Genomic DNA, 16,679 nt, shown 5'->3' with positions numbered 1-16,679 from the left:
AGCCGAGAATTGCAGTACTCAAAACTGAGGGGTTTCACACAAGTTAGCTGTTAAATTGGTTTCGTTCTATTCACCAACAAGTCCTCTTACATAAACAACAAGATTAATACTGTGTCATTGTCCACAGATTCAAGGATTATTAGCATTTGTGAGTCCCTGTACTGACAGTTAAAAGCTTACTTTAGATGTTAAAACAACCCTGTTTTGACCTCCTGATTCGGTAGATCCTCAAATAAGTGCTGGAGGGGCTGTGGCTTGGTTGGAGACCATACACATATATTCTGGGACTGTCCAAAACTAAAAACATATTGGCAAGGTATTCAACATGAAATTAAAAACTGTCTGGGTTTAGAACTGCCATTTGAACCCTCCTGCTCCCTACTGGGAATATTACCAGGGGATGAGGAGTACAGTGGCCATGCAGCTCTGCTGAGGGTCCTGCTTCTAATTGCAAAGAAAATCATCCAATCTCCTGGTTAAAGCCACAGCGCCCCACAGTCACACAGTGGAAGAACAAGCTGAAGGACATTTTCTATATGGAAAGGCTTCGTTTCTTTTTGGCTAATTCTTTGATGGGCTGATTTGTGATATACATAATTATTATTATTTTATTGACTTGTTTTTCTTTAAGTTTACTGTGAGTTTTTTTTTATATTGTTGTTATTGTTGTTATTATTTTTATTATTATCCTAATGGCTATTTAATCAATTATTTATATTGTTTTTATCATTATTATTATTACATTTTTTTATTTTTGTGTTAATCATTACAATCGTAATATTATTATTATTTTTTATGTTTGTATTTACTTATTTTTAATTCAATTCAATTCAATTCAAAAAACTTTATTTGTCCCCGGGGGCACTTTAAGGCACGTATTTTAATTGTGTACTATCTATTCATTTATTTGGACTATGGACTAGGTGTTTTCAAAAATCTTGTTTGTGTCTTGTTTTTGTCTCTGAGTCTGATGGCTGCATTATTGTTTTGTGATGTTGACTGAGTCTAATAATAACGTTAAAAAAAACAAAACAACCCTGTTCAGGTTAGCAACTCTGATTATAACGGGTAAGAGACATGGCATTTACTGTCATTTTTTGTGTCAAACGCAAACGCTATGTGCACCAAACAATCCATCTCTCTCCTGACCTCTGACTTCTACTCAAGCACCGTGTGAGACTGCACAACAGATTCATGCTAATTATTTTTTTTCCTCAGAGAATGAAGAGTAATTACTAATCCATAAGCAGAACATTGCTTTTGAGGAAAGTAGGGTTTTTTTGGAGAGCAGCCACATCTCAAACTGGTCTAGACCTGGTACACCTTTGATTTATTGAGAGGGAACTGTAATTTGTTAGTGAAAGGGTAGAAATGGGAAAATGGAAGGAGAAAAAAATCAGGATGGTAGTTGGATCAAGACTTACCTTAGGAAATCAAAAATGGCTTTTCTGTGTGTGTGGTTGGGGTGGTTGAGTGGGGGCCTTATATGCCTTGACTTATGCCTACCGCTACAGTATTTTGCTTATAAAAACCTGAATAAAGACTATTACTTAATGCCTTCATGCTATAGGTAGGTGTCTGGCATTATAAAATAATTGATATATTGGCATGCCTAAGAGAGAAATGTACAGCCACACTCTTATTTCAATACATCTAGTACACTTACTTGTTTGACGAAGCCATTACAATAACATGCTATCAAATAAAAGTCCCACTGTTGAAAGCAGTGTTTTAGTACCTGAGTCCAGGGTGTAAACTTGAATCCATCTCAACTCAAAAAGTCACTTAGCACTGATGACTTGGACAGTGACTGCATTTGGATTCGGAAGACAGAGAGGACGACTTTGACTAATTTATTGATAACAGCTGTTTTATTGTTTTAGGCATTAAAAAATGAATCTAGTTTGGAGCATGTGCCGCCTTGTTTGGCAACAGTACCTGCTGTGCACTTCAAGAGGTGCCACAAAATGTATATTTTGCTATGAAAGATTTTACAGCAAATGCAAGATTAGTGCAACATTTTCCAGTTGTTAAACAACCATAAAGAAGACGACAGGGGAAAGCTTGAACTATAACTGACATCTGTCCACGGTGCCCAAAGAAAAGTAAGCGAGACCATAGACTGTATAAAATATGGACGTAGTATCCGTGGCATCACCCCTCTGTTTCTGAAGCGTTGTTTTGAGGCCAGTCGGTGGCGGCAGCCATATTGCTGCTGTCGAGCGATTCTGACGTAAAGAGGAGGGCTTTGAGCCTCCGAGCCAACAGCTGCAGTGTTCCCACAGTCAGCTGTGTCTCTCATTGGAAGACTCGTAATCTCAATATCTTCGAAACTGCCGCGTTACAAAAGAATTCACCCCCGTACAGTGTGTGCCGATCGAGAAATGAGCTATCCAGACTACACTCGTCTTTTGTACCAGGCTGTAAACATGTTTATTTCTGCTGCAAAAATCGTCTTCTTTGAATTGGTGTGTATGTGGTTTCCGGTACTTCCGGCGCCAGCCTCAAGCGGATCCTCGATGAACTGCAGTTTTTAGCACTTCCGCATTGGACTATTTTTAGACAGGAGGTTGCTGCTTGAGACACAAAAGTTAGCCTGCTTGGACTGTTGATTACCAGACTGTTAGCAGGTTAATGGTAATGTTAGCAACTAAAGTGACTCAACCTATGGGTTAATGGTGTTTGGTTAGTTACTATTCTGATTAATAGAAGGTGGGTCGAAGGTATTTTTGAGTTTATTAGACACCTGCATTTATCTTACCACAACAGAATCAATGAGTTTGGCCCCCTATGACACACTAGGCTTTAACTTTATGATAATTTGGTGGTTGTCCTAGAACTGGACAGTCTGGAGTCAGGGGCTGAGAGGAGGTTGATGGACAAACTGCGAGCCATCCTGGACAACCCCTCTCACCCTCTCCATGATGAGCTGTGGCTGATGGGGAGCTCCAGGCGCTCCTTTGTGCCCACCGCCACCAGAGTGTTAAAGTAATGGAGGCCACAGACTGCACCACATTGACCCCTGGAACTTTTTCTTGATTGTACTTATGTCTGGGTTGCTGCAACAACTGAAACTGAAAGGTCCTTCACAATCAGTTGAGGGTCATATACAGGGAACAGTTAGGAATGAAACAGCACTCTTCTTTATGATAAACAATAATGCTAATAAGTACACCACTAAGCTAATGGGGACTTGACTTGGATTCTTCTTTGGTGACTCAGACTTGACTCGAACTTGAACACTGAGGACTCAACTCAGACTCGAGATTTGGTGACTCAGCAACAACACTGATAAGGAGTAAGTGTAGTAAACAAACTGCCAAAATAACACAGGATGAGAGATCTGTTTAACTGCATGGACCTTCAGAAAAAGCACCCTTTAAAAGTTCATTTGCAAGGCAAAATGTGAGCACACGTACAACATAGCTTCTCTAATGAACACTAATGATCTCCAAAGTAAATAAACAAATTTTCACTTAACCCTCATTTAATACTTTTTGGAGGCTAAAGTATTCTCCACAGTGCACACAGCACACATTAACAAAACACTGAATCTGAATCAAGATACACGTGGGAAAACGGTGGCTGAGTATCACCTAGGAAACAAGGACGAGGAGGCTGTTAAATTCCTGCACGTGAATTAAGCCCTGTTGACCTCAGACAACGTGCTCAGAAAAAACAACAACAAATAACAAGCCTTAATTGAATGTACCCGTCTCGCCTGTTTTAACATTGTCTGCCGTATGAGAATGTGGAGATCTGAGGCGAACATGATGCACTCCAGGTGTTTGGAGTGATAATGAAAAAGAAATGAAAAGACAGGATCAGAGGAAGCCGGGAGAGTGCCTTATTTTTCTGAGACACTGTTCAAGGCAAAGAGAAAAGGGACGTAGGTGTGTTTACTCCTTCAGAAACAATGCAAGATGAAGAGCTGGAGGATGAGTGCAGTTATTTTAGGGGAAGAGTTTTGTTATTTGGTGTGTTTTGCTTCTCTAAGGCTGAACTCAAGATGTTTTTTAGCTCGATACCTGCTCCAGTATTGAGTTGATCCTGTCCACTTCGCAGTCGATGAGGAAGCGTTTCTCCTGCCGGCGGTCCATCTCCTCGATGATGCGCCTGTACTCTGTGGGGTCCACAATGTTCCCAACCGAGCGAGCTGTCACCTGCCAGTTATTGGCTACAGCCGACTCCATGATGGCCTGCAGGATTGCGAAACCTGGAGGAGCAGAAGGAGAGAACCGGCTTCATCACATAATTGTCATTCTTTACAGAGCAGAAAAATGTGGCGCAAAGAATACGTATAGCTGCGGAGAAAAGCTGCAGGGCTCTTCTTCTTAACAATTGGTTTAGTGTCTGAAAAGCTTTTTTATTACAATTATTAACCATCACATGATGCATTTACGTCTTTATCTGCACAATAAAATCCCCTTTTATGCTCTACCTGCAGATATGCTCCGGTTTTTGATAGTTCAGAGTGATTATGTAAAATAAATGGAGACAGAAATGTCAACAGCAGGTGAATAAGATGTTAAACCTAGCAAGATGCATCAATTTGAAGTGGTTTTCAGAATACGAAAAGGTTTGATGCTTATTTATTTATTTTTCTAATAGTCAACATGACTTTATAATATGAACCGACGCAAGAGGTATAGATTAAAAGAACACAGTTGTGATTTGAATTCAGACGCAAGCAACAACAAAAAAGAAAGCTTGACTTCATTGTCTTTCCAATCAAGTGCTGCATGTAAGGCCCCAATATTGGACCTCGGCTCCCTGCAACCTTACGTGAAACAGTCAGTAACCAATCTTGGTATCATAATGGATCGTGATTTTAAATTAGATAAATAGATAAATTCCGTCGTCTGAACTTGTTTTTATCATTTGAGGCTTTATCTAAGATTGAGGTCTACAGGACAGCAGCTTCTTGTGGTCCCTAAGACCAGGCTGAAAACCAAGGGTGGCCGTGCCTTCTCAGCAGTGGCCCCCAAACTGTGGAATGAGCTACCCCCTCATGTTAGATTGTCCCACACGTGACCGACTTTGAAATTCCGCCTTAAAACATATTTTTACTCTTTGTCTTTTAACCCAGCTTGAGAGTTGTGTGGTCTCTGTCTCTGTCTGTTCTTTTATTGGATTTGTATTTGCTCTTACAGTGTTTTTATTCTATTTATTATTATTATTATTATTATTATTATTATTATTATTATTATTATTATTATTATTATTAAGTGTTTTATTTGTTTTATCATGATTCTTTTACCTTATTCTATTTCATCTTCTGACAGCATTTTATGTTTTGTGTGTTTTAACTTATTTTACCTCACTGTGCAGCACTTTGCTAAACTTGATTGTTTTTTTAAATGTGCTATATAAATAAAGTGGATTGGATTGTATAATCTTTCCACATGAAAATAACGTGAGCCCAATGTTCCTACAATCTTTATACTCAAGACCTTATATTTACTTATTATTGCTGCGAGATACGAGATGAATGAATTTTTTTTACAGTCATGGAAGTAAAAGAAAAAACAAACATCAGATGGAGCAGATTCAGGAATAAAACCAACATGGAACAAGAGTCTGTGGAGAGGTTTAAGTATCCAAAAAAGCTTGAGGGAATACTGAAACACCCATTAAAAAGACATAGAGGTTACAGAGCATAATTAACAAACTATTAACTGGGATGTTTCTGAGTGTCCCATGCTGCCTCAGCAGTGTGTCACATGAGGTCGCCTCCATTATCTTCTCTCTGCCTCACTGGGGAATTCAAACTGAGTCGACACAAGTACAAAGTAAAGGCACAACAATGAGACGTGTGGCGTAAATTCAACCACATGTGGTGAAGTGGACTGCTAAAGAAGCAGTTTAAGGAGCACAATTGGTACCATGCAGAGCTTGCTGTGCCATGGGATGTATGTGTAGCTGATGTGTATGAAATGAAGATGCTGAGCTTACATTATAGCTGGAAAGTCATGATAAAGCTGCAGAATTGAGTGGTTTACTAAGGAGGCTGAAGATGAAGGGTCAGCTGTCATGAAGGACCACAAAGGAGGTTAATAAACAGAGAGCGAGATCAGTGACCGGAGCTGAGAGGAAGGAAAAAAAATAGCTTCTGTATTTGCTTGAAATTTGAAGATTGTTGACTTTCTCTTTGGGGAAAAATGCTGGAAAATGAGCAATCATTTTCCGATGAACTCCCCCTCAAACATATCTAATTATCTTCATTTTATACATCTAAAATCATAATGCTTGTTAATTAAGTTTGGTGTCTACCAAGGGTATTATTTAAAACAACATCAGAGATTTTATCAGCTGCTGAGTTGCATCAGTAAAGCCTGATAAATAGTTTCTGTACTTTGGATGAAGTGAAGGTGAACTGTCTCATTACTGGGATTGTTCCAGGACACATGAACCTCCTGCTGAGCTGTTCGAAGGTTTCATGGAGCCGATTCAACAAAACATCTGTTATGTGAGGACAAAGCAGTGACATTCTTATACACATCCACACACAAGCATTGCATGGACCAAAACAGTTAAGAACAATATAACTCAGTCCTTGACTTTTTAATTGTCTCGTTATTTCTCTTTCACATTTCATGTTTGACAGTTTAAGCATTGACCACTTTTAAATGAGTCTCTTTCTTGTAACAAAAGTTCCATTTTAAAAACCTTTTAAAATCCCAGTGAATAGCTCTGAAGCTCCTGTTAGGAGTTTTTAGCAGGTTATGAAACCGACTAGAAGTAATACTGATGTCTATTTATGAACTAAAAATTCAAACAAGTTCATCAAAGACTTCTTATTTTTAAACAGTTATTTTTTTTTTTGCCTTTTTCTCCTTCCACAGCAACAGATCCCCAATGGCTATGTTTACATGAGACTTTTAATTCCTCTTTAATTCAGAATAAAAATTAAATCCTCTTTAAAAAGATTAAATTTACCTTGTAAACATCTTATTACGAATGAAAATGACCGTTCCGAATTAAACTTAAATCCGAATTAAGTGGCTGGTTTATTCTGATTTTAAATCTGAATTGAATAATTCCCGTTCATGTATACGTTCATTCCGCTTTAAATTAATTCCGGTCGTTCTGTGCTTGTTCCCTTGTCCTGTCGCGATGATGCACATATTCCACGCTGGCGGGCACATATTCCAGGACGGCCGCCCGAAGCAAGCGTTTGGCTCGAGCCGAGACTATTTATTTAATAGGAGCCTTAGAAGAAATGGATATCATGAAAAGAGTTGATGGACGGAAGCATAAAAATGTGGACCTTTTTAAAGCTGTAGCATCCAAGTTAATCAAGGGACTTGTCACTTGTGTGGTCTTCCATGTTTTAACCGAAAATTAAAGAAGCAGGAACTGGAGTCTGTTTTCTTCCGGTAGACACAAATACGTCACGCCCGCCCCTGTCCAATCAGAACCCTTCCCAACCCCCAGACCTTAAGTGGAATTGAATAAAGACGATTAAACGTGTTTTCCATGTAAACCTCAATTCGGAATTACTACTTCCATGTAAACGCGAAGGAGAATACTTTAATTTCCATGTAAATGCAAAGGAGAATACTTTAATTCCGAATTATTTAATTCTGAATAATAAATTCCAAATAAAAAAGAACATCATGAAACTGTGGCTATTGAGTGATACATTGAACTACAAAAAGAGATCTACTGTCAAATAACACAAATTATACATGTACAGTACAAAATCAGCAAAGACAGCTTTGTCCATAGGGGGCGCCAAAATCAACGCAACCAAAAGTTTCTTAAAGGACCTTTAAGGCTCTTCAGAGGAGTTATAGATTTGCTTTTGATTTGTGTACCTATAATCTAATCTAACCAGGCTAATTTCCTACATGTGGAGGTAGTATATTTTCTTTTTAACAAAAATGTCATCCAGATTTGTTATAGCAGTCAAATATATCACGCTTTTGAAATATTTTCTGTGAAAAATGGAAAAAACAACAGCAACAGCTGTTTTGGCAGCATCGGGCATTAACATAACTTTACTGGAATACACAATTTTGTCCTTGATGGCCTTTTTTGCATTTTTTGATCATAAAGAGACATCAGTAAGTCTGTTTCCTACCTGTCTAAAAACTCTTCGTAGGTGCTTCAAATTCTTACAAATCCAGTTGATGGTACGTTGAAACTGTGAGACTCAACTTACTTGCATAGACTTGGATGAACTGCATATATTAAGAAACACAACATATAGGAAGACCAGTGACCCATGAAAAGGCAGCCCGTTATCAAGCAGAAAAATATTAATAACAGCAGAACAAATATACAGCTCCCGAGGGAGATAATGACAACCTCCATCACACATTTGCATATTTTCATTATCTGAGGGGCAGTGCACAGGATATGTTGAGTGGTGCTGAAAATGCTCATTGCAAGCTGTATTGGGTCATAACTAACAGACAGGAAAACAAAGAGCACAGAAAACACACTACAGATGACTGGACCAAATGAACAAAAACAGCATCACACCCTTTTCTCTCTGAGCAAAGTGGGAACTGCTGATTCCATAAAATAACAGGGTATTATTAGCGGTGCTGAATAAGCCAGTTTAAAATGTGTTTATGTAAATACAAGTCAGCCACACAGCCTTCCTAGTGGTAGATGGTATTACACAGGCTTAATGAAAACATGGTTGGCATTCTGTTAGAAGTGAAGGAATCCACTACCTCTCCACGGAAATGACAAGACAACCCTTTATTATCACAGCCACTGAGGCTTTAATATCACCTCCTGCATGTATGTTTTATCAGGTAGAAATGTAAAGTGCTCTTAAATTCTTTAGACTGAGCATGGGCTATACATGCATTATTGTGAAGGTGCAGTTATACGGTGAAAGCCTCATCAAGGCCTTTTCACTGACCATGCCCTTTAAGGATTCAAGGATTCGAGGTTTTTTATTGGCATACCAACAAAAGCTGTTGCATGATATGGAACGAAATTTCATTTCTCAGGTCCCGTATAAAGCTACAAAGAACACACAATTTAGAACACACAATTTAAGGAAGACAGCAGTAATAAATATAAAAATATAAATTCAAATATAAATATTGTGCATATCATTAATATCAAAGTCCCTCATTTCTTGAACTATTTAATTCTTTATTGCTTTAGACCTCATTCTTTAAACTATACACGGTACAAAACATGGACATAGTCTCAGTGACATTATTGGCTTCTAAAGAAGCTTATATAGATGGGGGTTGCTGTATTGAAAATGCTGACTTACTTCGACCCAATATAGAAACCAACACAGAGATGGTGTTGAGGTGATAGCCTAGCCAACCAGGAAACAGCTACAACTCAGGCTCCTGTCAGTCAAATAAGACACGCCCATAATTCTGCCAAATTTGCACAGCTATTCGTCGTAATATAATCAAAACTGATGAGTTATAGAAAAAAATGAATCCCCCATAAAGTGTGTATGAATAAACAAATAAGGTACAGAGAACAAGGCTGCTTTTCGGACCAGGCAGTACGTTTAGTTCTGCTGTAAAAACTAACACTGTAATATGGAGCTTTAATGCAGTTTCCCTGGCTTTTGGAATTAGCCTCAAGTGGACACTTGTGGAACTGCAGCTTTTTGGCTCTTTCAGCATAATTTTTAAACATGAAAGGCTACCACTTGATTTGTATTATTAATATGCGCATTATAAAGAGACTAATTTAGCATTTTGGCTGTCATCATCTTGACTTTGGAACCAGAAGTGACCATTATTGTACGTCAGGCTGGACACACATTGTAACTTTATCATGGTTGACAGGTCACGATGAAAGCAAATTGTCAATCAAAGATAGACCAAAAAGCAAACCATGCTTTATTATTGTTTTCCCCTCAAAATGAAATCATAATACACTAAATTAACATTAATCTGACCTGAATCTTCTAATTGGGACCATAAACGTATCAGGAAAAGGTTACTTAGTTGTGCTAACTAAGACTGCAGATTTACTACGCTTCTGTATTGTTTTCACTTTTTTGAAACCAAGAGGCTTGACTTCAAATCAAGCGGCAAACTCCGGTCTCAAACGATGAAGCAAATGCGGAAGTGCTATAAACTGCAATACATCGAGAATCCGCTTGAGGCTGGCTGCAGAAACACCGGAAACTACATAGATATGAATGGGAAAAAGACGATCTTTGCAGCATTAATAAACATGTTTACAGCCTGGTTCAAAAAACGGCTTGGCCCTACAAAGCTAATCTCTCTAATGGCACACACTGTACGGGGAGTGAATTTTTTTCTAACGTGACGGTTCAGAAGATATTAGGATTACAAGTTTTGCCCAAATAAGGACATGACTGACGTGACTCCCGGTCGGGAACACACAGCCATTGGCTAAGAGACTCACACTACGTCACACTCTGCCTAGTTGAGTTCCGCATTACCAATATGGCTGCTGCCGTCGATTTGCTTCAAAACAGCTCTCAGGAACAGATGGGTGACGTCACGGATACTACGTCCATATTTTTTACAGTCTATGCTTCAAATACACACTTTTGTGCTCAATCTTTGGTGCTAAATCTCAGTAGAAGTCAAGCTCATATTCTTACCTAAAATCCCTCATATATTTTTTTCAGACTTGTCAGCCCCAGCCGGCAGGTTTTGGCTTGTGCTATGCTTTCACTTCACACTGAGATGAAGAGAAGACAGAGATCTGGTTATCACTGGTTTTCTTAATTTTCAAACACATACTTTTCAGACCTTACTATAACCCTGACTAATGGACGTCACCCAAAGGCAATGTATCAGACTACACAGCTCCTAATGGAGATATAAAAGACTCTGTTTTCATGTGCAGGTGTACTTCCAAAGATCTGTGAACAGGCTTTGCTGTGTGAAATGGTTGGATCACCTTTTAGAGAGGGAACCTTTGTGCTCAAACCATTAAATATAAGAGGCACAAACCATGTTAAATTGATTATGAGCATATATCTAAACAGAAAATTGAGGTAAAACTTATCTGAAAGCAGGTGTAGCCAGCATAGGTCTTTTGGGGCCACTAGCAGGGCTTTCAGAGTTCTCTGAATCATTCTTGTGAAAATAATTGTCACTAAAAAGATGACACTGTTGTGTCAGTCCGCACTGACCCATACTCCTGACAAATGTGCAGCAGTTAATCAGAAATGTCATCCATCCAGAACAAAAGAACCAGCTGTTCTAAAGTGGCTGAAGCATTCACTGGTGACCATTACTTAAGCATTCAGAGCACAGAGACTCAGCTGACATGTCTGCCCTCCATTCCCCTGCTGCTGACCTTCACAGTGAAGCGCTCAGCAGACAGCACTCAGATCAGGTACAGCCTTTAAAGACAAGTAGCTCTCACTGGGCGCCAACACATCAGCTACTCAGGAGTCTAAAGAGGAACAGTGTGTGTCCGCATGTCTGATACACAGGGAGGTTAAGGAATTCTAAAGGAGACAGTCCTGTCAGAGTGCATTATGAAGAGTGTGGTCGTAGATAAGCAGCTGCTGAGCTGACCTCAGACTGGATCCAGCTTTGTCATCACACAGACTTTATCAGGTCAAACAGGCAGACACATGGGTTTTTTTTATCAGCTGGAGGATATCAAAACAAGAATCCAGCACTGCGTGTCTCAGAGGGGAAATGAAAAGGCAGCAGCTGAGTGTCAGTTCTCCTCCCAGTATCCTGACACATAATACTGAACATCATAAGCAGGGATATGCATGACATTTAGAGACATGTTAGTCGCTGCTTAAGAAAAAGGATTTGGGGGGATTTACAAACGATTCCCTTGAGAGTTTTATTTTCGTTTCTTTTCTGTCACTAAACTAAGCTGGATATTTGGGATTTAAACATTTTTATGGCCTTGTCAATGTTAAGCTATTCAGGGCGCGTACAATTTAAAATATTTTGAGAAAAAAGGCCCACTTCAAAAGTCCTGAACTGAAGGAATTATCTCCATATGACATTTAGTGTACTCTAACTTCAATAACAAAAAAAAAGTTAAATTTGAATGTCAAAGAACATTCAAAATCTCCCGGTGAATATTAACACTGGGTTGATTTATCAGTCAGGGCACAAATGATGATGTCTTTTGGTCCCAAAGTTTTGGTTGACTTTGTAAACAGATGGTGGGTTTTAAAACAGCCAGCAGGCAGGACAACCATCAAGGGCATTTTACGGAGTCAATTATTCAACACTGTCCTGAAAATAATGCATATTCAAAATCAGGAGCACAAATGAAAATGAAAATAGCACAAAGATGATTTTTTTTTCCCTCACAGAAATACAATGATGAAAGAAACAGCCATTATACCAGGGAAAACATTAACTAATTAAGTGTTGTGTAGTGTGGTCAATTTCAGTTTTCAGACTAATACAGGAACGTAATACGGATGCGGCAGTAGCTCAGTCCAAAGGGGCTTGGCTTGGCAACCGGAGGGTCGACAGTTCAAAGTTTGGCAAGTGGACTGGTGGCTGGAGAGGTGCTGGCTCACTTGCCTGCCGAGGTGCCCTTTAGCAAGGCACCGAACCCCCAAGTGCTCGGGGTGCGCTGGTTGATGACAGCATCCTCACTCTGACATCTCTCCCTAAGTGCATGTCCACTGCATTTTTGTGTATACAATTGTATGTATATACATCAAACTGTGCGTGTAGCACAGTTTGGGGATTAAAAAAAGATAATCAACACCACTTGAAATACTTCACAGTTGAAAATGCAAAGGATTGTAGCCTCTATTTTAGTTTCCAACTCTGCACCTGTACTGTATGTTGTAATGTCAGAAAGCAGGAGGGATACTTTTCAGCAAAAATAGACACTATGAAAGCCTGTAGGTGGTGGAGACCAAAACAGAGCAACATATGACTTCTGTTTATCATGTGCACAGACACTTCACAAAAATGCTAATGTTGAGCTACAAGCTATTCAAGTTGACTTTATCTATATAATTGTAATTATAATTTTCGCTGACTATCACTAGATCAGATTTTTATAGAGCAATTTACAATACAAAGACCAAAAGAGTCTCTATATGGTTAAAGGAAGCAGGAGGAGCCTTTCCAAATGAAAACACAGTAAAAAAGTCTACCTTCATTTTAACTTCAATATTCCTCTGACCCAGTCATATGTTGGTCTTTGTTGCATCCATAGTAAGAATCCCCTCACATAATGTGTAAAAAACAAATGCAGTTATGTCTTTGTCTTCATCTGCCTCAGTCTTACATGGTTTTTGGTTTGTATTACCATGGAGTGAAGTTAGGTTCTTTGACTTAGCAACTGGCACAAATTAATGCATTGTTACATGACTCAGAATCAATTGGATGCGTCAGTGCTTCAGTGCTCAGTCGTTTGCTCCATTCTGGGAAATGGTAAATAGGTTTGCCTTGAGATGACTTTGGTACACTTATTGTTACTTTTGGCTTCTTTATTTCATAATAATTCATGCAGACTGAGTCACATTTCAGCTGTTACGAAAATCTTTGTTGTAATTCTGATCATCTTTCTGGTTATTTGACAGAATGTTGAGTTACATGATTTTTCAGTATACCTTTTTCTAGTGTCATAAAAACTGATGTGACTAAAGTTTGACGGCTTTATGCATTACTAAATTCTGAAGTTCTCCATCTGCTTTAGGCCTGTCAGCCATCCCTGCCAAGATTATTTATGGGCCTCTAGGTGGGTGTTGTCCCATTCAGAGTTGAGCTTGCATAATATGTGCAGAGATTTTTAGCTCTGTTTGTTTTTACAATGCAAGCGGGTCACAAACAGATCTAAAGGTAGACACAATACACCTCAGACTGTTAGGCTGGGTTTTAGCTTCCCTTCAAACTTTAAGGCGTCTTCTTTTTTATGCTACTGAATGTAAAATATTTGTTCTATGGCCAGGGTGTCCTTCTCAAGGTCTTATTTTTTTTACCTCTTTGAATCTTAAGGAGGTCAGGTTTGCTGTTACTCATCCACTTAAAAAGTAAGATGCTCCTTAGGCAGAGACATCTCTGAGCATCAAATAAAGTTAAACAGTTTCTTCTTTCAAGCACAATAACCTCTGGAGTTTACAGAGCATGCTCAGGCAAAGGGAAATTATCCAGCGAGTGGAAGTTTTTCTGGGCAAGCACTTTGATGATGGCAGAGGTCAGAGGAGAATGGCCAGGCTGTGGGGTCTGCTGCAGCTGTAGCCCATTTGCTTTATGGTTTGACATGTTGGGCATTCAGGGAAGCTTTTCTGCACACATCAGTTGTAACCTGCGTTTTATGGCTTCTAATGGAAAATTGTAGCAGCATAATGTCAGAAAGCTCAGTTTATTGCAAACTGGGTGTGAAACAAGTAAGTAAGTAAGTAAACTTTATTTAGTATAGCACCTTTCACAGACATAGTCACAAAGTGCTTTACAGAGAATCAATATCGACAAGACAATACAATGAGCAATAAATAAGATAATTAAGAAAGCAGACAAAATTACATCAAGTTACAACGGAAGGTCGAAAGCCATAACAAACAAACAAGTCTTAAGCTGCTTTTTAAAAGTCTCAGTTGAATCAGCACAGCGCACTTGGGGCGGAAGACTGTTCCAGAGAGATGGAGCCACATGCTCAAAGGCACAGTCACCCTTAGTTTTAAGCCTGACACGAGGCAAAGCAAGCAGACCCTGGTACTGGGGATGTAAGGGGTCTACTGGGGATGTAAGGTTGGAGCAGGTCAGAGATATAAGAGGGTGCTTGATGATGGAGAGCTTTGTATGTTAATATGAGGATTTTAAGCTATATTCTGAATTTGATTGGTAGCCAATGTAAGGAGAATAGGATGGGATTGATGTGGGATGCTTTACTGGACCTCGTTAACAGTCGTGCAGCAGCGTTTTGAATTAATTGTAGTTGATAAAGAGAGGATTTATTGAGGCTGGTGAAGAGAGAATTGCAGTAGCCAAGCCGTGAGGAAATAAACGCATGAACAAGCATTTCTAACTCTGTGTGTGAGTTAATTTTAGCTAAGTTTCTAGGGTGAAAGAAGCATGACCGGGTTAATCATTTAATGTGTTGGTCGAAGAGCAATTTATGATCAAAAGTTACACAGAGATTTCTAAAATACTTTTTTTACAGTAGAGAGAGAGCCCAAGTAATTGGTAACCTTAGCTGCATGGCTGACCGAGGCAATAATGAGGGCCTCTGTTTTTTTTAGTATTTAACTGTTAAAACGAGTTCACTGCACTCAAATGGACAAAAGGGTAAAGGCTGCCATATTTGCTTTCCGCTGTAGTTTTAAATTTAGGAGTGAAGCTTTGACCCTTTTTTTGACAAAATGGTATATTGGACTCCCTTCTCAGTTTTCTACAAGCAGAAAAAGCTGAGGACTACCAACGATCACTAATCTCCTCTGATAATGATCATTTTAACAGGGCAAAATATCCTCACGTCAACTTTCATTGAAAGTTTTAGGCCTTTCTTGAGTGAAACACTTACTTTAAAATCTTCTCATGCATCTTGAGAGTCCTTGAAACAGTGCAGCAAAGGTAAAGACCAGACGCTGTGTTTACTCTGGTTTTTCTCCTCAGACGGTATTTGCTGTGTTGAATAATGTGGAGGTTGTGAATTCACTTATGAGAGCAAACACTTAAATCAGTTCACATACTTGAAGTTTATTTTATAATCAGGAGAGGTTCACAACAGTTTCTATAGCTGGTCAACTCTCCTTGGATTTAGCAAAAATATATTATTTATGTTTTTATCAGTAAGCTTTCAAGTCTTTTTCTCACAGCTGCATCACAATTTTCTTGGAATTATCCCATCCTCAGCCATTGTCTCCTTTTGTTGCATTGGATTTCACAAATTTGAAAATGTATGTGCTTTATTATAAAATAGCTGGACTTAAAGTTTTACTTTTATTCCCTTGACAGGGAGAAGTTCAGTGACGGAAATAGGTTAGTAAAACATTTTCAACTTTGAATAGAAGAGTGATTCATTACATCCTCAACTGCAGCAATACACTTGTATGTAATAAGACAAATACAATATCCAGAATTGATGGTTTCAATCCACCCCCAGAAATCCCCATTATCTTGAATTAACTGCGAGGCAAAGAAGTATGAAAGATATCTACGGTTAGGAGAAATGGTTTAACACAAATTCAGTCTTTCAATTTTCACAGTCATCCTCTGAAGTGAAAGTTCATTTGTAATATACGTCAACTCTTTTCCATCTGATAGATGATATGTCACTGAGAAAATGTATGTGCTTTCTACAGTGTAGGTTCCAACAAACACCATAATGCTGTATTATACACACATCACTATTGTAGTATAAGTATAGTTTATGCCTCTTTTTTAACCCTCCAAGAGTTGCTTCTATGTGATAAGATCTGTAAGGTTAATATTTAAACTGCTTTGACTCACCGTCATGAAAATATCAACCCCAAGCAAACATTTCTTAAAATATGCATATCTTTGAATAATACAATCTAAGCAAGGAGGGGTTAAACAAAATCAACAAATCAAATTGCACCTCAATTCCGTTGTACAATGTACAATGACAATAAAGATATGTTCTATTCTATTCTTATTCTATCAAATAAGAAAAAAATCTTACATGTTGTTGAAGAGTTCAGCACACCTGCTCTCAATAAGAAGCCCCCAAGCTCATGGTCAGGTGATGCTGTGGGTTTGGTCTAGCACCTAAAACTCCCATCTGTTATAGTTATCTAT

General features: G+C 38.7%; 1 protein-coding gene across 1 annotated transcript in view; it reads right to left on the bottom strand.

Annotated features, from left to right (window-relative positions):
* The window catches only part of gria3a (glutamate receptor, ionotropic, AMPA 3a), a 106,865-nt gene that overhangs the window by 50,208 nt on the left and 39,978 nt on the right, over nucleotides 1-16,679 (bottom strand). The window contains exon 3 of the mRNA XM_034684141.1: nucleotides 4,029-4,216. Within this exon, the coding sequence (XP_034540032.1) occupies nucleotides 4,029-4,216 (188 nt within the window). The remainder of the gene's footprint in view (nucleotides 1-4,028; nucleotides 4,217-16,679) is intronic.

The sequence above is a fragment of the Notolabrus celidotus genome, chromosome 5, assembly GCF_009762535.1.
Source record: "Notolabrus celidotus isolate fNotCel1 chromosome 5, fNotCel1.pri, whole genome shotgun sequence".
NCBI lineage: Eukaryota > Metazoa > Chordata > Actinopteri > Labriformes > Labridae > Notolabrus > Notolabrus celidotus.
This window is presented reverse-complemented; position numbering and strand designations above follow the sequence as displayed.